General features: G+C 42.1%; 1 protein-coding gene across 1 annotated transcript in view; it reads left to right on the top strand.

Moving 5' to 3' along the window:
- Positions 1-27,356, top strand: part of ARHGAP19 (Rho GTPase activating protein 19) — a 78,101-nt gene that overhangs the window by 45,525 nt on the left and 5,220 nt on the right. Inside the window, exons 7-11 of the mRNA XM_025396917.1 lie at positions 7,863-7,928; positions 10,078-10,269; positions 18,528-18,626; positions 24,289-24,399; positions 24,926-25,004. Coding sequence (XP_025252702.1) covers positions 7,863-7,928; positions 10,078-10,269; positions 18,528-18,626; positions 24,289-24,399; positions 24,926-25,004 — 547 coding nt within the window. The remainder of the gene's footprint in view (positions 1-7,862; positions 7,929-10,077; positions 10,270-18,527; positions 18,627-24,288; positions 24,400-24,925; positions 25,005-27,356) is intronic.

Genomic DNA, 27,356 nt, shown 5'->3' with positions numbered 1-27,356 from the left:
TCTCTAACTCCTGACTGCCCGCATTGGCCTCCCAAAGTGCTGGGATTACAGGCGTGAACCACTGCGGCCGACCTGAGATCCACTTTTTAGCTCCCACATATGAGTGAGAACGTGTGATGATCTGTCTTTCTGTGCCTGGTTTATTTCACTTAACCTAATAACCTCCAGTTCCATCCCTGTTGCTGCAAATGACAGGATTTCATTCTTTTTTTATGGTGGAGTAGTATTCCATTGTGTATATACACCACATTTTCTTTATCATTCATCCATTGATGGACACTTACATTGGTTCCATGTCTTTGCTATTGTGAATAGTGCTGCAGTAAACATGGGGATGCAGATATTCCTTTGAAAACTGATTTACTTCTCTTTGAATAAATACCCAGTAGTGGGATTGCTGTATTATATGGTAGTTCTATTTTTAGTTTTTTGAGAAATCTTCATACTGCTTTCCATAATGGCTGTACTAATTTACATTCCCACCAACAGTGTATAAGAGTTCCCTTTTCTTTACATCCTCATCAGCATCTGTTATTTTTTATTTTTATTTATTTTTATTTTTGAGATGGAGTCTCACTCTCTCACCAGGCTGGAGTGCAGTGGCGCGATCTTGGCTCATGCAAGCTCTGCCTCCTGGGTTCGCGCCATTTTCCTGCCTCAGCCTCCCGAGTAGCTGGGACTACAGGCGCCCGCCACCATGCCTGGCTAATTTGTTTTTGTATTTTTAATAAAGACGGGGTTTCACCGTGTTAGCCAGGTTGGTCTCAATCTCCTGACCTCATGATCCGCCCGCCTCGGCGTGCCTGGCCTTTTTTTTTTTTTTTTTTGAGACAGAGTCTCACTCTGTCACCCAGGCTGGAGTGTGGTGGCATGATCACAGTTCACTGGGCTCAAGTGATCCTCCTACTTCAGCATCCTGAGTAGCTGGGACCACAGGTGTGTGCTACCACATCTGGCTAGTTTTTAATTTTTTGTAGAGATGAGGTCTTGCTATGTTCCTGCTTTATCATTTTTCCTAAAATTCTTCTTAACTATTACTAGTTCTGTCCTCTACTGTTATCAGTCCATCTGACTCAGTCTGGTTTTATCTCTTCCCAACACCACATCTTTTCCTAGGGATTTACAATGTGTATACAGTTAAGGCCAATTTCCAATACTTGAGCAGTCCTTTTGTTGTTTCTCTATGAATTGTAAAATGCTTAAGACCTCAGATTTTCATGTAAGCCTGTTTGTCTAAGGCTGGCTCCCTTTCTGGATGTTTTTTCAGCTCATAGCATCTTTGGGGATGGTGGGGTTTTTTTTGTTTCTTTCCTTTTCTTTCCCTTTTTTCATTTCCCTCCTTCCCTCCCTCCCTCCCTACCTTCCTGCTTTGCTTGCCTTTTTTCTCTTCTCTTCCCTCGCCTCCCCTCCCCTTGCCTCCCCTCCCCTCCCCTCGCCTCGCCTCCCCTCCCCTCACCTCCCCTCCCCTCCCCTCGCCTCCCCTCCCCTCGCCTCCCCTCCCCTCCCTTCCCCTCCCTTCCCCTCCCTTCCCCCCTTCTCCCCTCCTCTTCTTTTTGTCCTATCCGTCCATCTGTCCATCCGTCCTTCCTTCCTCCCTCCCTCCCTTCCCTTTTCCCTTTCCTTTCTTTCTCTTCGTTTCCCCTTCCCTTCCTCTTCCCTTCCCCTTCCCTTTCCCTTCCTTTCCCCTTTCCCTTCCCTTCCCCTTCCCCTTCCCCTTTCCCTTCCCTTCCCTTCTTTTCCCCTTCCCCTACCCCTTCTCTTCCCCTTCCCCTTCCCTTCACCTACCCCTTCCCCTTCCCTTCCCCTAACCCTTCTCTTCCCCTCCCCTTCCCTTCTCCTGCCCCTTCTCTTTACCTTCCCTTCCCTTCTCCTGCCCCTTCTCTTCACCTTCCCTTCCCTTTCCCCTCCCCTTCCCCACCCCTTCCCCACCCCTTCCCCTTCCCTTCCCCTAACCCTTCTCTTCCCCTCCCCTTCTCTTCCCCTTCCCCTTCCCTTCCCCTTCCTTTTCCCTTCCCTTCCCTTTCCCCTTTCCCTTTGATTCCCTTCCCCTTCCCTTCCCCTTCCCCTTAGTTTCCCTTCCCCTTCGCTTCCCTTCTCTTTCCTCTTTCCTTCTCCTTCCCCTCCCCTTTGCTTCCCCTTCCCTTCCGCTTCCTTTCCCCTCCCCTTCCCTTCCCCTTCCCCTTCGCTTCCCTTCCCCTTTGCTTCCCTTTCCCTTCCCCTTCCTTTCCCCTCCCCTTCCCTTCCCCTTCCTCTTCCTTTCCCCTTCCCTTCCCCTTTGCTTCAAGGCCCTTCCCTTCCCCTTCCCCTCCCCTTCCTTTTTCCTTCCTCTCCCCTCTCCTGCCCCTTCCCTTTCCCTTCCCCTCCCCTGCCCCTTCCCTTCCCCTTCCCCTTTCCCTTCTATTCCTTTCCATTCACCTTCCCTTCCCTTCCCATTCCTTTCCATTCCCCTTCCCTTCCCTTCCCTTCCCCTTCCCCTTCCTCTTCCTTTCCCCTTCCCTTCCCCTTCACCTTCCCCTTCCCTTCCCCTTCACCTTCCCTCCCCTTCCCCTTCCTTTTCCCCTTCCCCATTCCCTTCCCCTTTTCCTTCCTTCCTTCTTTATTTTCTTTCTTTTGACAGGGTCTCACTCTGCCCCCTAGGCTGGAGTGCAGTAGTGTTACCTGCTCACTGCAGCTTCGACCTCCCAGGCTCAAGCGATCCTCCCACCTCAGCTTCCCAAGTAGCTGGGACGGGTGCATGCCACCATGCCTGGCTAATTTTTCTATTATTTGTAGTGACAGGGTACACCATGTTACCCAGGCTGGTGTTGAACTCCTGGGCTCAAGCATTTCTCCTGCCTTGGCCTCCTAAAGTGATGGGATTATAGGCATGAGCCACTGCGCTTTCTTTTTTTAAAATGAAGTTTACAGAATAGATGTCATGCGTCCTTATATATTCTTGTTTGGAGAAAATTTCGGTTGGTCTTAAGCTCTGTTTTATAGTTTTTCAATTTAGAAATTAAACTGGCCGGGCGTGGTGGCTCACGCCTATAATCCCAGCACTTTGGGAGACCGAGGCAGGTGGATCACCTGAGGTCAGGAGTTCAAGACCAGCCTGGACAACATGGTGAAACCCCATCTCTACTAAAAATACAGAAATTAGCTGGGCATGGTAGCGGGCGCCTGTAGTCCCAGACAGTCGGGAGACTGAGGCAGGAGAATCAGTTGAAGCCAGGAGGCGGAGGTTGCGGTGAGCCGAGATTGCACCACTGCACTCCAGCCTGGCGACAGAGCAAGACTCCATCTCAAAAAAAAAAAGAAAAAAAAAAAAAAAGAAATTAAACTATACATATCATAATGTTTTTGTCACGAGACTCTTTAAAAAACCTTTATTTTGAAAAATTTCAAATATAGAGAAAAGTTAAAGAGTAAAACAGTGAATACTCATGTAACTCTCCCCCACTGTCAACAGATGTTATCATTTTGCCATATTAGCTTTATTTCTCTTTATATATGTTCCTACCTTTTTTTGGCTGAATCACTAAAAGTAATTGCAGACGACATCATGCTTCATTCCTAAGTACTTAAGTAAGCATCTCCTAATAATAAAAATACTATCTTATCACACTACTATTATCACATCTAAGAAACTAACAAGAATTTCTTACCATCTCACTTTCAGTACATATTCAAATTCCCCAGCTGTCCTAAGAATGTATTTCATACTTGTTTTCAATATATGCCAATCAACGTTTCTGTGTTGGTTTTAATTATTATGACACTTTTAAGCTGCACACTCATGCTTTTTCTTCATGTCATTTGTTGAAGCATCAAGTTAACTGTGTTGTAGAACGTCGCACATTCTAAATTCGTCTTATTGTTTTCTCAAGTTATTTAACTTGTTCCTCTATCACCTTCCATGCAGTTCCTGTAAACTAGAAGCTAGGTCTAGAGTCTTAATCAGATTCAGATTAAGCATTTTCGGCAAAGATACTTCACAGGTGATGTTTGTGTGCGTCACGTTGCCTCACATGAGGAAGCACAGATTGTTTGATTTTCTTGCTCTTCACGATGTTAGTTTTGCTAACTGCTGGATCTTTCAGTTATAAAGGTACATTTTTTCCCCTTTGCAATTAGTAAATAACCTGTAGAGTGATTACCTAATAATGGTTTTAGCATCCATTGATAATCCTGCTGGAATCTATGATTACATTGGGTATTAAAAATGATGATTTTCTAATTTTGTCATTCAGTCTTTATTAGCTGACTTTCTTCTTTGGAACATAGCTTTTCTTTGTCTCATTCTCCCTTTAAAAATGAATATTAATATAAACTCATGGATTTTTATTTTTCCGAAGTGTTAGTCAATTTTATTTATAATGTTGATATTCTCTTGGGCAATGTGGTGAAACCCCATCTCTACGAAAAATACAAATATTAGCTGGGTGTGATGGCATGCTCCTGCGGTCCCAGCTACTCAGAGGCTAAGGTGGTAGGATGACTTGAGCCCGGGAGGTGGAGGTTGCACTGAGTCGAGATTATGCCACTGCACTCCAGCCTGGGTGACAGTGAGACCCTGTCACAAACAAACAAACAAAATTGATATTTAAATTATCCCAGATTTGGCCAGTGATAGCCCTTGTTAACTGACTTCTCCATCTTTTTGACAGGACTGTATTGTCTTTGAGTGTTTCCTTTCTGGTATAAAATGTTCCCAGCTCGCTTCGTACTTGTGCTGGCCTAGATCTGGAGTAATTATTTCACCAGGGAACTTTGGCTTCTGAGTGACACTAGGTATACTCATTGTTTCTGGTGTGTCATTGCTTCTAGGCTGCTTGAGGGCAAAGAAATAGATTAAACATTTTTTTAAAAGCAATTGTAAGTTCATATTAATACCACCAATTCAGATTTAATACTACAGAACGTTTTCTTGGCTTCTTTTGTTTTGTATTTGTATTTCTTTTTTTCTTACATTGCAAATTTCAGATTTTTTTTTTCTTTTTTTGGAGAGTTTTGCTCTGTCACCCAGGCTGGAGTGCAGTAGCACAATCTGGGCTTACAGCAGCCTCTGCCTCCTGGGACCAGTCGATCCTCCCACCTCAGCCTCTCAAGTAGCTGGGTCCACAGGTGAGCGCCACCACACCCGGCTAATTTTTGTATTTTTTGTAGAGATGGGGTTTCACCATGTTGTCCAGGCTGGTCTCAAACTCCTGGGCTCAAGTGATCTACCCTCTTTGGCCTCCCAAAGTGCTGTGATTACAGGCATGATCCTCTGTGCCCGGTCAAATTTTAGATTTTAATGGCATTTGTATATGTTATTTACTCTGTCCTACAATAAGCTTAAATTAATTTCAAAATAATACAACTGTCACTACTGACAGTAAGCCTATATAAACTTGCTGATTGAAGTTCAAGATTTTCTTGCAATTCCTTTTTCCTTGAATATATCCCACTAAGGATATATAGTCAGAATACAGTTTTTTTTTTTTTTTTTTTTTTTTTTTTGAGACGGAGTCTCGCTCAGTCACCCAGGCTGGAGTGCAGTGACGCGATCTCTGCTCACTGCAAGCTCCGCCTCCCGGGTTCACGCCATTTTCCTGCCTCAGCTTTCTGAGTAGCTGGGACTACAGCCGCCCGCGGCCACGCCCGGCTAATTTTTTGTATTTTTAGTACAGACGGGATTTCACCCTGTTAGCCAGGATGGTCTCGATCTCCTGACCTCGTGATCCGCCTGCCTCGGCCTCCCAAAGTGCTGGGATTACAGGCGTGAGCCACCACGCCCAGCCGAGAATACAGTTTTCAAAAGTTATATGAAATAATTTCTTTCTCTGTGCTCACATTGTCAGTTTGATATACAGATATGTTCTTTTTTTTTCCTGTTGGGTGTTTGGTTTTAGGGCTTGTCTTTTTTTTTCCTTTTGGATTTAATTTTATGTTATGAACCTGTAGTGTAAACATGGTTCAAAAGTCGCTGTGGCTTAGGCCTGTAATCCCAGCACTTTGGGAGGCCGAAGCAGGCGGATCACCTGAGGTCAGGAGTTTGAGACCAGCCTGGCCAACGTGGTGAAACCCCATCTCTACAAAAGTACAAAAATTAGCTGGGCATGATGGTGGGTGCCTGTGATCCCAGCTACTTGGGAGGCTGAGGCAGAAGAATCACTGGAACCTGGGAGGTGGAGGTTGCAGTGAGCCGAGATCGTGCCATTGCACTCCAGCCTGGGCGAGAGAATGAGACTCCATCTCAAAAAAAAAAAAAAAAAGTCAAAACCACATTAAAAGATAGACTTAGAGAAATCTCAATCCTGTCTAATTCTTTTCATTGTTTTCTGGGTTATCCTCTTAGTGTTTCTTTTTATAAAAACAAGTAAATGTATATTTGTGTGTATATTGCTATTTCCCATTTTTTTCTTACACAAATGTACATTTACTTACTTTCTCACTCAACAGTATATCCTAGAAATCCTTCCATATCAATTCATTAAGTGTTTCTTCCTTCCCTCTGTCCTTTCTTTTTCTCTCTCTCCTTTCCTTTCCTTTCTTTCTTTCTCTCTGTTCCTTCCTTTCTTTCCCTCCCTGTCTCCTCTCCCTTCCTTTCTTCATAGTGCTGTATTGTATGGATGTATGAAAGTTGATTCAATCATTTCTCTGTTAAAGAACATTCGGGTTGTATCCAATTTCTTGATTAATCTTATACAAGTGTGTTTTGCATTTCTGGAGTTACATACTCAGGGTATGTTACCAGAAGTGAGGTTTCTGGGTGAAAAGGTAAATGCAAATGTAGATGTTACATACCCAGTTTTCCTCTATGGTAATTGTATTATTTTGTACATCTACTAAGACAGTATCAGGGTAGTTGTCACAGGATTCTACTCCATAGTAATGCTAAATGGTTATTTCTTTCTTTCTTTCTTTTTTGAGACAGGGTCTTGCTCTGTTGCCCAGGCTGGAGTGCAGTGGTATGAACATGGCTCACTGCAGCCTTGAACTTCTGGGCTCAAGTGATTCTCACCGTTAGTCTCCTGAGTAGCTGGGACCACAGGCATGCACCACCATGCCCGGGTAATTTTTTTGTAATTTTTTTTTTTGAGACAGAGTTTTGCTCTTGTTGCCCAGGCTGGAGTGCAATGGTGAGATCTTGGCTCACTGCAACCTCTTGTCTCCTGGGTTCAAGCAATTCTCCTGCCTCAGCCTCCTGAGTAGCTGCGATTACAGGCATACGCCACCACGCTCAACTAATTTTGTATTTTTAGTAGAGATAGGGTTTCACCATGTTGGTCAGGCTGGTCTCAAACTCCTGACCTCAGGTGATCCGCCCATCTCGGCCTCCCATAGTGCTGGGATTACAGGCATGAGCCACCGTGCTTGGCCATTTTTTAGTAATTTTTTGTAGAGACGGGGGTCTCCCTGTGTTGCCCAGGCTGATCTCAAACTCCTGGGGTGAAGTGATCCTCCTGCTTCTGCCTCCCAAAGTGCTGAGATTACAGACGTTAAATGAATTTTCTACACTGTGATTTTAAAATGTGATCTGGAGACCACTTGTAATTTGTAAGGATTTGAGGGGGTGGTTTTTGTCAGATAGAAACATTCCTACAAATGTCTATATTTTTGTCTTTGGCTTATTTGAATATATACATGCCATGTTTGATTTTTAAAGTGGCAACAACTACATTGGTGTCTTCTTACGGTTTTTCCATCAGATTTGTTGAGGTATCTATTTGGTGGCAAGATAAAGGAAGCTATGGAGGGGCTATGAATTTTGAGGATCTTTGGCTTTTCTAAAGTAATCTGCTGGTCACATGATTTTGAGAACCACTGTCCTTGTGGCCTGAGAGAATGTTATATCCTAGTAATCACTGGGTTTTGATTTTCTTTTATGTCCTGCCCAGGCTCCTGCTTACATTCGGGAATGTGCCAGATTGCACTATTTGGGATCCAGAACTCAGGCATCAAAGGTAAGAATAGGAATCTGCTCTTAACCCAAGCAAGGAGAACGTTAAGATTGGTGGAGTTTTAAAACAAAGTATGAAGTCAAAGTAAAAGCTTGGAAAATAAGTTTTTAGTATTATAGCTCAAAATTACTTAGTCATTTTGCCATAATGGAGAAGACTAAGAAGTAAGTTATGTATTAGAATACAAATGCTCCACATGTGAGGTGTGGTAGCTCAGGCCTGTAATCCCAGTGACTCTGGAGGCTGAGATGGGAGAATTCAGGTCTACAGTGAGCTGATTGTGCCACTGCATTCCAACCTGGGTAACACAGTGAGACCCTGTCTCTTGAAAAAAAAAAGTCCCCCCTACACACTATTTTTATTTGCTTTCAGAGGCTCTCTACTGATAGATGGTGTCCTCTGCGCAAGAGTGATGACACAGACCCTGTGTTTCAAGGTTTTTCATAAAGTCCTTCTGATATAAATAATCTGTGAATAGCAAATGTGTTAAACATTTTATAGGAATGAAAGGACAATTTTATCAATTTTATATAATTCATTCCTGTTTTAGGTTCATTGGTATGGTAAAACTCTATCAAATGGCTAAAATACTTGAGACCACATGAGCTTAGATAGATAGGGAAATGTATAATGCTTATTCACAAGATTAGATATGATAATGATTTTTTTTTTTTTTTTTTTTGTGACAGGGTTTCACTCTGTCGGGTAAGCTGGAGTGCAGTGGCATGATCTCGGCTCCCTGGTCCTCTCATGTCAACCTCCTGAGTAGCTGGGACTATAGGCATGCACCACCAGGCCCACCACCCTCCATAGCCCCTCCATAACTAATTTTTGTATTTTTGGTGGAGACAGAGTTTCACCATGTTGCCCAGGTCTCAAACTCCTGGGTTTAAGTGGTCCGGCTGCCTCAGCCTCCCAAAGTGCTGGGATTACAGGCGTGATCCACCACATCCAGCATAGATATGATTATTGAGTTTTAAAAGTAAGAAGTTATGGCCGGGTGTGGTGACTCATGCCTGTAATCCTAGCACTTTCAGAGGCCGAGGCAGGCGGATCACTTGAGATCAGGAGTTTGAGACCACCTTGGGTAACATGGCCAAACCCCGTCTCTGCCAAAAATGCAAAAAATTAGCCAGGTGTGGTGGCACGCACCTGTAGTCTCAGCTACTTGGGAGGCTGAGGTGGGCGGATCACTTGAGCCCAGGAGGTGGAGGTTGCAGTAAGCCAAGATGGTGACACTGTACTCCAGTCTGGGTGACAGAGTGAGACACCATCTCAAAAAAATAAAAAAAGTGAGAAGTTAGGCACTTGATCTTTATGTGCCTGCTTGGGTCTTTTCCAAGCATACTTTCCTTTCTTTCCTGTTCTAAGCCTTTTTAAATAAACTTGCACTCCTGCTTTGAAAAAAAAAAAAAAAAAAACAAAGTCAGAAGTTAAAAACTTTACAAGCACTTTTTGAGTACTTAAATTTTTCAAGTTCTATTCATCCTGTCATGGTTAGAAACTTAAGTTGTCCACTTGTGCTATTTTTTCTGCTCCTATTTGTTTCTCCCTCTTATTCAGCAAATATTCAGTGTTACCAGGAAAACAGTATTTGGTTTCAACTAGTTTAAATGGAGTGTGGTTTTTTGTTAGAGAGCTGTTTTTGTTCCTCTAGCACTGCTGTCTAGTTGTCATATGAAGTTGCCACGTGTGGGAATGAGTATTAGCCAAGAGTCAGAGCCCTTGGGCTCCCAGGTGGATCTGTCACTTTAGTATCCAGATGACTTTAAACTTACAGTTTAACCTCAGTGTTTTTCCATTGTCAGATGGGAATCATGATACTTTCCATGCTTACCTTGTTGAATTGTTGAATAAATTAATGAAATTAAAAGATGCTTTAAAAACTGAACTCTTATACAAATATAACTCTTGGTGGCAGTATTCTAAATGCACTTAGGTTCTCTGGGCAGGTCATGGGAGTGGGCTATTAATATAACCTATATTAATAGGTTCCTTGTTATCTGATAATAGTGTTAAGATTTTTCTTGTTCCTGAGTATAGGAGTATACCATGTCACCACTCTCCCTTTTTTTATTCCAGGTTTTTGTAAGAACCCCAAAACAAACTTGGCAGGATATATTAATTTACTCTTCTTTTAAATTTTCCTTAGGATGACCTTGACCTGATAGCTTCATGTCATACTAAGTCCTTTCAGCTGGCAAAGTCTCAGAAACGTGACCGGGTAGATTCCTGCCCTCACCAGGAGGAGACCCAGCAGCATACGGAAGAGGCACTGAGAGAGCTGTTTCAACACGTTCACAATATGCCAGAGTCAGCAAAGAAGAAACAACTTATTAGACAGGTGCCTAAAGGCAGGGAAGTCCCGATGGGGTTTAGGAGTGTAATCGTGGTTGTAGAATCAGTAGGTCATATTGTTAAGAATCTCATTTAATTTTTGGCTCAGCCAAGAAAGCAGGCTTGTCTATGGAATCTCCACGGCGATCTCTGTGCCACTGCTCCACTAGAGAAAGGAGTGGAGGCTCTTGATTTCTACAGTTAAACAGGAGGATCCAAGTGTGGTTAGAGTGTCTCTCATTTTGGTCATGTCCCAAGTTTGCTGAGAGAGGACCAGCAGTTACACTATATTGTTCCAAAGTTTAAACCCTCCAGATTTTCTTAGCAAATAACTTTTCTGAGTTTCAGTTTTCTTGTTTGTAAAATGGTAATAGTAACCTCAATGTTTCATAGTTCTAAAAATTAGAGATAATCTATGTAGAGTGGCTGGCATAGCAAAGTCTTAAGTGGTAACTTTTTACTAACAGTCGTTTGCAGTTAGAGAACACAATAAATCAGGGCCCTAGTGTGATACTAGAAAGTAGAAATTCTGGTGGCTAAGTTTGTTTATGCTGGAGCTATGGGAATAAATTTACTATTTTGGGACTCAAAGTGTGGTTTAAGTAAGTCCTGTGACTTTGGTAGTTTCTTTCTCAGGAGATTAATTTTGTCTCAATCCCTCTTGAATTTTACCTGAACAGGCACGGTTAGCCTCTTGACTTTTATTCAACTGGGACTTTCTTGGAGGAGGAGTCTCTTTTTACTTATTTTATACCTACTCTCAGCATAAGGCCAGGTATAAACAAGTACTCAGATAATGGTGAACTGAGCTGTTCTTAAGAATTGACAAAGTCATTTGAGAAAAGTTTCTGCCATCTCTTTGAAGTTACTTTGAGATCTAGCAAATTGTGTTAGAATTTTACAGAATGTTGGCTGAGTATTGCTGCAGATTCAAGCCAGTCTAGTGATTTAATTCTTGATAGAAACTAAGTAGTTTCATGTAGGACAGGTATAATGACTTCTTTCAACAAGAACGCTGATACCGGCTGGGTGCAGTGGCTCACACCTGTAATCCCAGCACTTTGGGAGGCCGAGGCGGGTGGATCACCTGAGGTTGAGAGTTCAAGACCAGCCTGACCAACATGGAGAAAACCCGTCTCTACTAAAAATACAAAATTAGGGCCGGGCGTGGTGGCTCACGCCTGTAATCCCAGCACTTTGGGAGGCCGAGGCGGGCAGATCACCTGAGGTCGGGAGTTTGAGATCAGCCTGACTAACATGGAGAAACCTGGTCTCTACTAAAAATACAAAAAAAATCAGCCAGGTGTGGTGGCACATGCCTGTAATCCCAGCTACTTGGAAGGCTGAGGCAGGAGAATTGCTTGAACCCAGAAGGTAGAGGTTGTGGTGAGCTGAGATCATGCCATTGCACTCCAGCCTGGGCAACAAGAGTGAAACTCTGTCTCAGAAAACAAAACAAAACAAAACAAAAACAAAATTAGCCAGGTGTGGTAGCTCATGCCTGTAATCCCAGCTACTCTGGAGGTTGAGGCAGGAGAATTGCTTGAGCCCAGGAGGCGGAGGTTGCGGTGAGTCGAGATCATGGCATTGCACTCCAGCCTGGGCAACAAGAGCGAAACCCTGTCTCAAATAAAAAAAAACAACCACTGATACTTAAGAAAGAAAAAAAATTTGTACTTTTTAGAAAAACAGAAAATTATAGAGAAGGATAAGAAGAAAGCAAATTACTCTTCCTGCCAGTGTTTATGTTGTGGGCATTTCTTTTGTCTTTTGGTCTTTTTCCTCTGGATATCTTTTTACATAGTTATGATCATACCATCTACTTTAAAATTTTTTCCTGTTTTTGCCAAACATGACAGTCTAAGCATTTGTTATGCATGCAGACAGACTCCTTCCATACACTTTATTTTATTTTTATTTTTATTTTTAGTTTTTTGAGACAGAGTCTTGCTCTGTTGCCCAGGCTGGAGTGCGGTGGTACGATCTCGGCTCACTGCCACCTCTGCCTCCCGGGTTCAAGCAATTCTTCTGCGTCAGCCTCCTGAGTAGCTAGGACTACACGCGTGCGCCACCATGCCTGACTAATTTTCGCATTTTTAGTAGAGATGGAGTTTCACCATGTTGGCCAGGCTGGTCTTGAACTCCTGACCTCAAGTGATCCACCTGTCTCGGCCTCCCAAAGTGCTGGGATTACAGGTGTGAGCCACTGCACCTAGCCATCCTTCCATACATTTTAAATACTGCTGTATCTTTTTTTTTTTTGAGACGGAGTCTCGCTGTGTTGCCCAGGCTGGAGTGTAGATGTAAGGGCTCAAATATGATCTTAAGTAAATATGATCTTAAATAAAAGATCATATTTGAGTGCAGTGGCTCGGCTCACTGCAACCTCCGCCTCCTGGATTCTAGCAATTCTCCTGCTTCAGCCTCCTGAGTAGCTGGGATTACAGGCATGTGCCACCATGCCCAGCTAATGTTTTTGTATTTTTAGTAGTGATGGGGTTTCACCACGTTGGTCAGGCTGTTCTCGAACTCCTGAACTCAAATGATCTACCCGCCTCACCTCCCAAAGTGCTGGGATTACAGGTGTGAGCCACCGCACCCAGCCTGCTGTATCTTTTTGAAGAAACTATAATTTTATTGTGTTCTAATTTTTTCTCTATGATTATAAAAATTATACATGCTCACTATAGAAACATTGAAACTCTCAGAAGTGTGTAAAGAGAACATAAAAATCACCTATACACATCCAGAGGTAAACACTGATAACATTTTAGAGTATTTCCTCCTAGTATTTCTCTCCATGAATATGTGTTTCACATTGTTTTCTTTTACTTAAGATCATATTTGAGCCCTTACATCTGGGCCAAAAGAAAAAATCATAATATGTATTGTTTTATATTCTGCCCTTTTCATTTAACTTTATATTACAAACATTTCTCGTATTATTAAAAGGCTATGAACAGTTTCAATGTTTATGTAATACTCTTTTTTTTTTTTTTGAGACAGAGTTCCCCTCTGTCACCTAGGCTGGAGTGCAGTGGCATGATCTCACCTCACTGCAGCCTCTACCTCCTAGGCTCAAACAGTTCTCCTGCCTCAGCCTCCCAAGTAGCTGAGATTACAGTGGAGCACCACCATGCCTGGCTAATTTTTATATTTTTAGTAGAGACGGGATTATACCATTTTGGCCAGGCTGGTCTCGAACTCCTGGCCTTAGGTGATCTGCTTGCCTTGGGTTCCCAAAGTGCTGGGATTATAGACATGGGTCACCATGCCCAACCTTAAATGTTTGTATAATATTCTATTCTGCATAACCAAATTTATACATAATTTGCCTACTAAAGGACATATTTGGGAATTATATTTTTAGTTTATAAATTTTGTTCATAAGTATTTTCATTGTAGATTATTTGCTAGAAGTGGCATGATGAACAAGTATATATTATTTTTTTGGCTGCTATATGTACTAGGTCCCTTTTAATAGGTAAGTCCCTCTTTTTCTCCCTTTCTTCTTGTTTTTCCCCTTAAAACATTGCCAGTTTGTTTGAATACACTTTAAAATAAAAACTGGGTAAGTACCCTTTACCCAATTCCCCATAATATTAACATTATAAAAACGAAGAATTTAACATTAGTACAGGGCCGGGCAGGGTGGCTCATGCCTGTAATCACAGCACTTTGGGAGGCTGAGGTGGGCGGATCACCTGAGGTCGGGAGTTCGAGACCAGCCTGACCAACATGGAGAAACCCTGTCTCTACTAAAAATACAAAATTAGCCAAGTGTGATGGCGCAGGCCTGTAATCCCAGCTACTCGGGAGGCTGAGGCAGAGGAGAATCGCTCGAACCAGGGAGGCAGAGGTTGCAGTGAGCCGAGATCACACCATTGCACTCCAGCCTGGACAACGAGTGAAACTCTGTGTCCAAAAAAAAAAAAAATTAGTACATTACTTATTAACATTACAGATTTTACTTTTTTTTCCCCCCCAATATCCTTTTTTTTTGCTCCGGGATCCAATCCAGGGTGCCACACTACATTTAGACACACACAGACACACACACACACACACACACACACACACACTCTCTCTCTCTCTCTCTCTGTCTCTCACTCCCTTTTTGTTTCTTTTTTCTATTTTTTTTTGAGACGGAGTTTTGCTCTGTTATCAGGCTGGAGTGCAGTGGCACAATCTCCGATCTTGGCTCACTGCAGTCTCCACCTCCTGGGTTCAAGCGATTCCCCCGACTCAGCCTCCAGGATAGCTGGGACTACAGGCGTGCGCCACCACGCCTGGCTAATTTTTTTTTGTATTTTAGTAGAGATGGGATTTCACCATGTTGGCCAGGATGGTCTCAATCTCCTGACCTCGTGATCGCCCCACCTTGGCCTCCCAAAGTGTTGGGATTACAGTCGGGAGACACCATGCCTGGCCCACTCCCTTTTTCTTTATAGTCATGTGTCACTTGATGATTGGGATATGTTCTAAGAAATGTGTTTTTAGGTGATTTCATTGTTGTGTGAACATCACAGAGTGTACTTACATAAACCTAGACGGCGTAGCTTACTACACACCTAGGCTGTATGGTGTAGCCTGTTGCTTCTGGGCTACAAACATGTACGGGATGTTACTGTATTGAGTACTGTAGGCATTTGTAACAATGGTAAGTATTTGTGTATCTAAACATAGGAAAGGTATGGTAAGAATATAGTATAAAAGGTAAAAAATAGTATACCTGTATCGAGCTTGCAGGACTGGAAGTTATTCTAGGTGTGTCAGTGAGTGAGTAGTGAGTGAATGTGAAGACCTAGAACATTGCTGTACACGGCTGTAGGCTTTATAGTCACTGTACACTTAGGCTAGACTAAACATAACATTTTTTTCTTCAATAATTAATTACCTTTAGCTTACTGTAACTTTTTTGCTTTACAGACTTAAAACTTTTTTAGCTTTCTGACTCTTGTAATAACACTTAGCTTAAAACACAAAAACACTATGCATCTGTACAAAATATTTTCTTTATATCTTTATAAGCTTTTTTCTATTTTAAAAACTTTTAATTTTTTTTGTAAATTTTAAAACTTTTTAATTAAAAATTAAGGCACAGCCTGGGCGTGGTGACTCACTCCTGTAATCTCAGCACTTTGAGAGGCCAAAGTGGAAGGATTGCTTTAGGCCAGGAGTTCGAGACCACCCTGGGCAGCATCGACCTTGTATCCAAAAAATATAAAAAAAAGTGAACTGGGCTCGTGAGTTTGTGCCTGTAGTCCTGCTACTCAGGAGGCCTCAGCCTCAGCAGGAAGAATCACTTGAGCCCAGGAGTTTGAGGCTGCAGTGAGCTGTGATCCCTCCCACTGCACTCCAGCCTGGGCAACAGAGCAAGACCCCGTCTGTAAAAAAAAAAAAATCCCAAAACTGAAGACACAAATACACACATTAACCTAGGCCTACACACGATCATTAATATCACCGTCTTCTGTCTCTACATCTTATTCCACTAGAAGGTCTTCAGAGGCAATAACACTCATGGAGCTGTCATCTCCTATGATAACAATGCCTTTTTCTAGAATACCTCCCGAAAGACCTGCCTGAGGCTGTTTTATAGTTAACTTTAAAAAAAAAATAAGTAGGAGTGCACTCTAAAATAATGGTAAAAAGTATAAATAATGATAAAAGTATACTATAGTAAATACATAAACCAGTAACATTTATTATCGTTTTTTTTTTTTTGGAGATGGAGTCTCGCTCTGTCACCCAGGCTGGAGTGCAATGGTGTGAACTCGGCTCACTGCAACCTCTGCCTCCCGGGTTCAAGTGATTCTCCTGCTTCAGCCTCCTGAGTAGCTGGGATTACAGGCGCCTGCCACTACGCCTGGCTAATTTTTGTATTTTTAGTAGAGATGAGGTTTCACCCTGTTGGCCAGGCTGGTCTTGAACTTCTGGTCTCAAGTGACCCACCTGTCTCGGCCTCCTAAAGTGTTGGGATTACAGGTGTGAACTGCCATGTCTAGCCCATTTATTATCGTTATCAAGAATTACGTACTATATATAGTGGTATGTACTAGACTTTTATACAGCTAGCCGTACAGTAGGTTTGTTTATTCCGGCATCACTGCAGTCATTTGAGTAACACATTGTGCTGTGATGTTAGGACGGCAGTGACGTTATTAGGTGATAGGAATTTTTCACCTCCGTTATAATCTGATGGGACTACTGTCATATGTGTGGTCTGTCATTGACCAAAATGTCATTATGCGGTACATTATTGTATTTGAAACTTATTTGTGGAAGAAACTACATTGTCTTCCATAGACTGAGTTTTGTTTTTTTTTTCTTTTGAGACAAGGTCTAGCTATGTTGCCTAGACTAGAATGACGTGATCTCAGCTCACTGCAACCTCTGCCTCCTGGGTTCAAGCCATCCTCCCACTTCAGTCTCCTGAGTAGCCGGGACTACAGGCGTGTGCCACCATGCCTGGCTAATTTTTGTATTTTTTGTAGAGACAGAGTTTCGCCATGTTGCCTAGGCTGGTCATGAACTCTTGAGCTCAAGTGATCTGCTGGCTTTGGCCTCCCAAAGTGCTGAGATTACAGGCATAAGCCACTGTGCTTGGCCTATAGTCTGGATTTTAATGATTGCATTCCTGTGATGTTATTCAACATGTTTCACAGTCCACTGTTCATGCTATAAACTGGTAGTTAGATCTACTTCTAGAGGTTGATCTGATTCTAATTCAGTTTTTCAGGCTAAGAACTCTTTATGTGTGGTGTATACTTTTTTTTTTTTTTTTTTTTTTCCTGAGTCTGTTGCCTAGGCTGGAGTGCAGTGGCACAATCATGGCTCACTGCAACCTCAACCTCCCTGGGCTCAGGTGATCATGATCCTCCCACTGCAGCCTCCTGAGTAGCTGAGACTGCAGATGTATGCCACCATGCCTGGCTAATTTTTGTATTTTTAGTGGCGTGTACTTTTTAATATGCATTTTAAAAAGGCTCTGGATACACCTTGCTAAATACCCTCCCAGAACATTTTGCCAGGTAACACTCCCCCGAGTTGGATATGAGAGAATTTACCTTACTGTACCCTTGCCAACATCAGGAACGATGCATTTTTACTTGTCCCAATTTATTCAGGAGGGATACTTACTAGCTAAGCTCTTTAGACGTGGCTAATTTTTCTGCTTGCCAAGATAATTAACTTTGAGAACCTCTTGGTAGTTTTATGTAAAAATAATTTTTAACCTCCAGAACTCGAACTGATAAAATTTCCAAATTTTTACAATTCCAAAATTTTCAAAGTATAGTTAGAAAAGGCAGAAGAGGCTGGGTGTGGTGGCCCACGCCTGTAATCCTAGCACTTTGGGAGGCCGAGGTGGGCGGATCACTTGAGGTCAGGAGTTCGAGATCAGCCTGGCCAACACAATGAAACCCCATCTCTACTAAAAATAGAAAAAATTAGCTGAGTGTGGTGGCGCACGCCTGTAATCCCAGCTATTCGTGAGGCTGAGGCATGAGAATTGCTTGAACCTGGGAGGTGGAGGTTGCAGTGAGCTGCAATTGTGCCACTGCACTCCAGCCTGGGCAATAGTGTGAGACTCTTGTCTCCAACAACAACCACCAGAAAAGGCAGAAGAGTAGAAGAGTTAAATGCTATATTATTATTACTTTTTAAGTGGGAAATGAATGGCTAATCAAAGCATTGAATAAGATTATTCAATGCATTGGGTCTTCTCATTTTCCACTTTAGGTACCTCCAGAGAGCTGATGTTGATAGCATTGACAAGTCTGCATTCTGATGTATTTCCTCTGACGATATTGTTGGCCGGCAGTCATGATAGATGTCCATTTAAAGAGTTTTAGTAACTTAAAAAATTTCTGTATGCAATTTATGTTAAATTAGGGACTGTTTTAGATTGTGCCAATAACTCTGTGGTTCCAAGATGCTTTGTTGCAAAAAAGTCTTGGTTAGCAGCTGAGGATCGTGGGTAAATTTGATAAACTCTCCAAGTCTCAGTTTTTTTGTCTGTAAAATAGGGACAGTAATTCTACATTCAAGGAATGTGGCGTGCAGAGCCCCTCAGAGCAATTGAATCCAATTCTTTTGGCATCATCATTTCTGACTTTGTGATTTGCTTGTTGACCTCCTAATCCATCTATGCACAGACTCAGTTTTTCCTGGACTTTTATTTACACTTAGCTATTAGTTGTCACAGAATGCTGTGTCTTGATGGGAAAATATTTATAAAATGTTCTCTATGTTTTCTTTTAGTTTAATAAGCAGTCATTGACCCAGACACCAGGGCGAGAACCTTCTGCTTCCCAGGTACAAAAGAGGGCTCGTTCACGCTCCTTCAGTGGGCTTATTAAGGTAGGTGTGCTGGGCTGTCATTTTCAGCATTGATTTTTAGGAAATGTAACAGTGTGATTTTTCTTATGCATAAAAAGTTTTCTTCTGTTTTTGGGGACCCTATAAAGGGCTAATTTATAAGGGGGTGAAGACAAAATGTTGAAAAGCTTTTATATTGCAAAGCGCTTTGCCGTGTTTCACATCAGAGAAGGGGCTCTGTGAAGTGAGGAGTACTAGAAGTAAGGGTGCTTCCTTTTCTTCTGGGGCTGAGGACAGAGTCTGCATTCCTGAGCAGTGTAAGCGGCCTCTTTTGTTTTCTGACCTGCTTCAAGTTACACACTTTTTAATGCAATTTGGTAAACCTGTGGAGAAGTGAGGAAGTTGTGACAGACTAGGGAAACTGTTAGAAAACGGAATTTTCTAATAGACTAGTGAGTTTTGATACCCCAGATTTTTGTGAGCTTAATATTTTTAACAGTTGTACTTTCTTCCATGTATCAAATTCAGTAAAAATCTTGTTTTTAAAACAAATACAAAATATGCTTCCATGTTATTGCTGCTGTCGTGGTGTTTGCAGATTAAATTTACAAGTCTTCAGACTGTCGGAACTTGTAGTGAAGGAATATTGCCTTCAGGTGGCAGTAGATAACTTGATCATGGGGTTCAAATTTCCATGCATGAACTAAGGCAAGGTTTTGGTTAACTTGGAGAGAGATTAGTACCATACACTGCTTTTCTTTTCTCCTTTTCTTTTTTTTTTTTTTGTTTGTTTTTTGGAAGAGATTGCTGCCCCCAAAGCACTGAGTATCCTTTTTTTAATTTATTTTATTTTTTTAATTTTTAGTTCTGGATACATGTGCAGGATTGCAAGTTTGTTATATAGGTAAATGTGTGCCATGGTGGTTTACTGCACCTGTCAACCCATCACCTAGGTATGAAGCCCAGCATGCATTAGCAGCTATTTTTATTAAAAAAATTTTTTTTGAAACAGAGTCTCACTGTTGTCACCCAGGCTGGAGTGCAGTGACACAGTCTCGGCTCACTGCAACCTCCCGCTCTTGGGTTCAAGTGATTCTCCTGCCTCAGCTTCCCAAGTAGCTGGGATTACAGGTGCCTGCCACCATACCCGGCTAATTTTTGTCTTTTTAATAGAGAGGGGGTTTCACCATGTTGGCCAGGCTGGTCTGGAACTCCTGACCTCCGGTGATTCGCCCACTTCAGCCTCCCAAATTGCTGGGATTACAGGCATAAGCCATTGCGTCTGGCCAGCTATTTTTCTTAATACTCTCTGTCCCCCAGCCACACCCCCCAACAGGCCCCAGTGTGTGTTGTTCCCCTCCCTGTGTCCATGTATTCTCATTGTTTAGCTCCACTTTTTTTTTTTTTTTTTTTTAACATGGAGGCTCTCTCTGTCACCCAGGCTGGAGTGCAGTGGCTTGATCTCGGCTCACTGCAGCCTCCGCCTCCTGGTTTCAAGCCATTTTCCTGCCTCAGCCTCCCAAGTAGCTGGGACTACAGGCGTGCACTACCATGACTGGCTCATTTTTGTATTTTTAGTAGGGATGGGATTTCATCATGTTGGCCAGGCTGGTCTCAAACTCCTGACCTCAAGTGATCCACCCACCTTGGCCTTCCAAAGTGCTGGGATTATAGGTGTGAGCCACCGCACCCGGCCAGCTCCTACTCATAAGTGAGAACATGTGGTGTTTGGTTTTCTGTTCCTGTGTTAGTTTGCTGAGGATAATGATTTTGTTTTATTTTGATTTTTTGGTGTTTTGCCCTGCTTTTCTTTTAAAAATTGTTATTAAGATCTATAATTCCAGCCACATAAGGAGCTCTTTGCTTAAAATTTAAAATTTTTGCCCTAAAAATAAATAACTTGTAATATTTATTTTTTTATTTTTGAGACAGTGTCTTGCTCTGTTGCCCAGGCTGAAGTACAAGTGGCACTATCGTGGCTTATTGCAGCTTTGATCTCCTGGGCACTCAGCTATCCTCCTTCTTCAGCCTCCCAAGTAGCTGGGACCACAAGTGCATGCCGTCAGGCCTGGCTGATTTTTAAATGTTTGTAGAGATGGGGTCTTGCTGTGTTGCTGGTCTTTTTTGTTTCGAGACAGAGTCTCTCTCTGTGTCTCAGGCTGGTGTGCAGTGGGTGTGATCTCAGCTCACTGCATCCTCTACCTCTGGGGTTCAAGCGATTCTTCCACCTTAGCCTCCCGAGTAGCTGGGATTATAGGTGCCCACTACCATGCCTGGCTAATTTTTTGTATTTTTAGTAGAGACGGGGTTTCACCATGTTGGCCAGCCTGGTCTTGAACTCCTGGCCTCAGGTAATCTGCCCGCTTCGGCCTCCCAAAGTGCTGAGATTACAGGCGTGAGTCACCATGCACAGCCTGTGTTGCTGATCTTGAATTTCTGGGCTCAAGTGATCCTCCTGCTTTGGCCCCCTAAAGTGCTGAGATTACAGATGTGAGCCACTGTGTCTGTAATTTTTTTTTTTTTTTTTTTAAGGTACAGCTGTTAGCATTTACAAATTCATCTTACTGTAATTTTGGTCCTAGTTATAATTTATAGATATCTAGAATTCACTCTCAATCCTGACCTGGGGCCAGTAGCTTCTAGGACATTAGGCTTAGTTGACACCAAAATTTCCTTTGCCATCTACAGAGTGAAAAGGCAACCCCTGGATTGGGAGAAAATATTTGCAAATCATATATATGATTAGGGGTTAATATCCGTAATAATCTAAATAACTCCTGTAACTCAACACAGCAAAAACAACCTCATTAAAAAGTGGGCAAAGGCCAGGCGTGGTGGATCACGCCTGTAATCCCAGCACTTTGGGAGGCTGAGGTGGGCAGATCATGAGGTCAGGAGATTAAGACCATTCTGGCTAACACGGTGAAACTCCATCTCTACTAAAAATACAAAAAATTAGCCGGGCATGTTGGCACGTGCCTATAGTCCCAGCTGCTCTGGAGGCTGAGGCAGGAGAATCGTTTAAACCCAGGAGGCGGAGGTTGCAGTAAGCCGAGATTGCGCCACTGTACTTCTGCCTGGGTGATACAGCGAGACTTCATCTCCAAAAAAAAAAAAAAAAAAAGGAATAAAATAGACATTTCTCCAGAGAAGATGTACAGATGGCCAAGAAGTACATGAAAAGATGTTCAACATTACTAATCATTAGGGAAATGTAAATCAAAACCACAAGTAGATACCACTTCACACCCACTAGGATGGCTATTATAAAAAAAAAAATAACAAAATAACAAATGTTGATGAGGATGTGGAGAAATTGGAATCCCTGTGCACTGTTGATAGGAATGTAAAATGGAGCAGCTACTGTGGAAAACAGTATTGCAGTTCCTAAAAAATTTAAAGAGAATGACCTTATCATCCAGCAATGCTACTCCCGGTATATACCCAAAAGAATCGAAAGCAGGGTCTTGAGGCAATATTCGTACACCCGTCTTCATAGCAGCATTATTCACAATAGCCAAAAGGGAGAAGCAACCCAGCTGTCTATTGACCGATGAATGAATAACAAAACTTGGATATACAGATAATGGAACATTATTTGTCCTTAAAAAGGAAGGAAATTCTGACATATTCTACAATATGCATGAATCTTGAAGACATTATGCTAAGAGAAATAATCCAGTCATAAAAGGAAAAATACTGTATGATTCCACTGAGGTACCTATGAGTCAGGTTCGTAGAGACAGAAAGTAGAGAAGGTGGTTGGTTGTCAGGGGAGCTAAGAGTATGAAGAGAATGAGGAAATATTATTTAATGGGTACAGTATTTCTGTTTGGGAGGATGAGAAAGTTCTGAAGATGGATGATGGTGATGATTGCACAACACTATGAAGATACTTAATACCACTGAACTGTATACTTAAACATGGTATAAAATAGGGGCCGGGCGCAGTGGCTCACACCTGTAGTCCCAGCACTTTGGGAGGCCGAGGCGGGTGGATCACAACGTCAGGAGATCGAGACCATCTGGCTAACACGGTGAAACCCCATCTCTACTAAAAATACAAAAAATTAGCCGGGCGTGGTGGCAGGCGCCTGTAGTCCTAGCTACTCGGGAGGCTGAGACAGGAGAGTGTCGTGAACCTGGGAGGCAGAGCTTGCAGTGAGCCAAGATCGTGCCACTGCACTCCAGCGTGGGTGACAGAGCACGACTCAGTCTCAAAAAAAAAGGATTAAAATAGTACTTTTTATGTTATGTTTCTTTTATCCCATTAAAAAAAAAATCTCTTAGCTAGAATCCTAAAAGTGCATTTACCTGCTTATTCAGGGCTAGTAAAATGAACATCCTTAGTTTATTCTCATTTTTTTCTTCTCATTTGGAAGAATCTATCATTCCCTCTGACTTCCCTGTATTAGAGATGATTGATAATCAGAAAGGTTATATTCAGATAAATGTTTCTCTATGTGTTAGTCTTTTTTTTTTTGTGAGACACAGTCTCACTGTGTTGCACAGGCTGGAGTGCAGTAGCATGATCTCAGCTCACTGCAACTTCCGCTTCCCGGGTTCAAGTGATTCTCATGCCTCAGCCTCCCGAGTAGCTGGGATTACAGGCATGCACCACTATGCCCAATTAATTTTTGTATTTTTAGTAGAGACAGTATTTCACCATGTTGGCCAGGCTGGTCTTAAACTCCTGGTCTCAAGTGATTCACCCGCCTCAGCCTCCCAAAGTGCTGAGATTATAGGTGTGAGCCACCGCTCCTGGCCTAAAATATTATTTTTAAGTTGTGTTTTCCCTCAGCCTTATCAAGGTATAATTGACCATCTAGCCTGTCTCGATCCCTTTTTTGGCTAGAGATTTTTCCTGTAGAACTCCTCTCATGTAAATTATTTATTAAATCAGAATGTTCTGAATATTGCTGCTGATATTTATAATGTAGGGTTTAATGTTCTAGTTTTGATATGTTCTTTTTTTGGAATTCAAATTTATTCTCTAAGGGAAAAAAAGATTTCTCCAAAGATGGTAGAATTGTCACTGTTGGCGGTTATGTAAACTACATCATTTCTAAGCTGTTCAGAGATGAAAGAGCTTTTAGTCTTGCTCTGAATGTCAGTATAGTCATGTGACCCCCTTAAGAAGGCCTCTACCTTCTTGTCGCTATATTAAGAACTCTTATAGAATGTCTCCAAATGTTCCAGTCCTGTGTGAGTAAATGACAGGGAGGAAGAAGTGCCTTAGAGAAGAGCCAGCCTAAGTATCCCTTAGTGGTGAGTAGGGGGGAGGGACTTTTTAAATAGTTGCGAGAGACAGCACATCTTTGGAGAAAAAATTATATGATGAGTAACTGGTGTTTCTATATTGTGAGTTAACTGGTCTCAGAAGCACACTGTAATTGACCTATATTAGCTTGTTTAAATCCACTATAAAGTTGCTTCTAACCTTTCAGCCCTTTTAAATGTGGAAGAAAAGTGATCACTTAAACAAAAGTAATAATTTGGGGTTTTTTTGGTAACATACTTTGGCCTCTCTTGTGTAAGATGGCCTGAGAGGGTCCATACAGAGTTATCAGAATGCTGAGATTTTTTTAACCCAAGGACATTACAGTTTTGAAGGCTAGTATACAGTTTTGAAAGCTATCCTAGCCTTCACCACTATTGATACAGTAGGTATTTATAAATCAAATGTTTTCTGTTCTTAAATCAGCGGAAGGTCCTGGGAAATCAGATGATGTCAGAAAAGAAAAAGAGGAACCCCACTCCAGAATCTGTGGCCATTGGTGAATTGAAGGGAGCCAGCAAAGAAAATAGAAACTCAGTAAGACACTGTTCTTTGGACTGTCTGTCTGTGTGTATATATTTGTAGAAAAGAGGAATATTGATATACTGTCATCTGTTTTTCTGTGTTTCTTTGGGCCATTCAGATGGCTTTTTCTCAGTCCTTTCGTTTATGCTACCTTCTTTCTGTTGGTTTTCATTGATTCATTCAACAAACACACATTTTGAGTTCAAGAAGGATATCACTAGTCACAAGCAGATGAGTAATACGGTACAATAGCTCCTTAAACAAGTGCTGGAGGAAGCAGTTAGTTCTTACTGGGAGATTCCACAGGTGACAGGTGACATTTGAGGTCTACATTACCTGTGGGGTGGTGCTTCAAGATATCCTAGGCATGCCTACTTCATTAAGCCAGCAGTAAATCAGTTAAGATTAATGAGATATAAATATGTCAGTCTCAGAAAAACTCTTCACATTGAAATTAAACAAATAATTCATTTAGTAAAGTCTCTCTATAGGAATGCCATTAGAACATTGAAACCACTGTACAATTTTCTTATTACAGTTATTTTCTGGCTCTCCAGCTGTCACGATGACACCAACAAGATTGAAGTGGTCTGAAGGGAAGAAAGAGGGGAAAAAAGGTACTAATTGTACTTACTCTCTGTTCTTACTAAATGTAATTCCTTTCTGCATGTAGTCAGTAGCATTTGTTTGAATTCCCAGGATAGTACATTTGTAGTCAGAAGTGACATAAAAATTGCAAGACCACGTCCCTGCCCTTGAGTTCATACCCCAGGTGGTTATTGAACCATCTACTCAGCATTGTCTTGGGTGCTAAGGGGTAGAGCTGTGAACACAGACCTACATGGTCCCTGTGTTCTTGTACAGACAGGACACATGGGGAAAATACCTTAAGAATACTTGCGAAGCAAATTAAAAACAAGTGTAAATGGATTTGTGGAACCAAGGTCAACAGTGCTGGGAGCATGCTTATGGAATAGTTAGGTTCCTTTTCTGTGTAGGCTAGCCCTAATTAGTGAAGCTTTCCAGATCAACAGCTCGTGCCTAAGAATCCTGGACGTCATATCGTACAGCATATTTTGGGGGCTATTTAGGACAAAGAGGACTGTTTAATGCTGGGACTGCTGATAGTCCCAGGCTCTTCTGGTAAAAGGCTGCTGTGTCTTCCTCTGAAGGAGCCAAGTGGGCCAGTGGAAAGGCTGTGAGATTTGTGGTTAGTCCTGATGGGAGTTATCATTCCTCTGACCCAGGAAAACCACTCATTCTCTCTGAATTCAAGTTTTCTCCTCTGAAAATGAGGATAAAATTTACATCTACTTCATAGATTTATTAATTTATTATGAGGCTCAATTGAAATAATGTTTTGGCAGCACATTGTCATTGTTTTTTTTTTTTTTTTTTTTTTTTTTTTTTGAGACGGAGTCTCGCTCTGTCACCCAGGCTGGAGTGCAGTGGCCAGATCTCAGCTCACTACAAGCTCCGCCTCCCGGGTTTAGCCATTCTCCTGGCTCGCCTCCCGAGTAGCTGGGACTACAGGCGCCCGCCACTTCGCCCAGCTAGTTTTTTGTATTTTTTAGTAGAGACGGGGTTTCACCATGTTAGCCAGGATGGTCTCGATCTCCTGACCTCGTGATCCGCCCGTCTCGGCCTCCCAAAGTGCTGGGATTACAGGCTTGAGCCACCGCGCCCGGCCACATTGTCATTGTTAAAGCATTAACAAGTGGTTATAGTTGTTACTATAGAAAACGGGCTGAAACCTGGTCTTGTTATATAAGGCTCATGTGGCAGCTGAAGTGAGTCTGGTTTGACATGATCGTTTTATCGCTGGGACATGAGCATAATTACTATTTGAGACATCAGCAATAGAAAGAGAACAAAAGCCTAATCCTTTTGGATAAATTCTTTTCTGGAAAATTAGATTTCAGTATATTCTTCTTACTTATCCTTGAATGAATTATCTAAACTCTCTTTTCTTTCCTGCTTGCTTCTGTCTTCTATGCTGGGCTGTCTAATTGAGACAAGATGGGTGTTTGAGTTTTTTTTTTTTTTTTTTTTTTTTTTTTTTTTTTTTTTTTTTTTTTTTCCAGACGGAGTCTCGCTCTGTCGCCCAGGCTGGAGTGCAGTGGCCGGATCTCAGCTCACTGCAAACTCCGCCTCCCGGGTTCACGCCATTCTCCTGCCTCAGCCTCCCGAGTAGCTGGGACTACAGGCGCCCGCCACCTCGCCCGGCTAGTTTTTTGTATTTTTTTAGTAGAGACGGGGTTTCACCGTGTCAGCCAGGATGGTCTCGATCTCCTGACCTCGTGATCCGCCCGTCTCGGCCTCCCAAAGTGCTGGGATTACAGGCTTGAGCCACCGGAGTTTTTTGTGTCTAAATATTTCTGTATGTCCGTGAATCAAAACCAAGCATAAGTTATTTTTGAAGGCTACATTGTTTTGTATCAGTTATACCTTTTGTTGCTTTCATTTTTGAAAGACATCTGGAAATAATATCTTTCTGTATTGACAACTCTACCTTGGAAATAAAGACATTTTTAAAAAACCAGTTTAATATTTCACCAGTAAGCTTTAGAGCAGGGATTCTTGACCTTGTCATCTGTGGACTTCCTAAATGGTCTAATAAAGTTCTTGGTATTGTTGATGGAGTCTTTTATGTAGGTATATATGTGTGTTTTTCTGGGGGAGAGAATATATAGTTCTAATTAGATTCTCAAAAATGTTAGTAGTTCAGAGAAGTCGAGATAACGAATGGCCCTCAATTGGATCAGGCAATGGCACTTTCACTTTACTGTCTCCTGGTCACTTCCTCTCTCTGGAAATGCCTTCCTGGTGTTATGATGCTATATTATTCTCTTTCTCCTTCTTTCTCTTTAATTCTTTTCCTTGTCTGCAGTGGCTTACTGTTGTTTGCCTATTCCACTACATCTTTATTTTTTTCAACACTCTATCTTAAGTTCTCTGCTCTTTTCTGC

This window comes from Theropithecus gelada, chromosome 9 (genome assembly GCF_003255815.1).
Source record: "Theropithecus gelada isolate Dixy chromosome 9, Tgel_1.0, whole genome shotgun sequence".
Classification (NCBI taxonomy): domain Eukaryota; kingdom Metazoa; phylum Chordata; class Mammalia; order Primates; family Cercopithecidae; genus Theropithecus; species Theropithecus gelada.
Note: the sequence above shows the minus strand (reverse complement) of the source record. Positions and strands in the feature narration are given on the sequence as shown.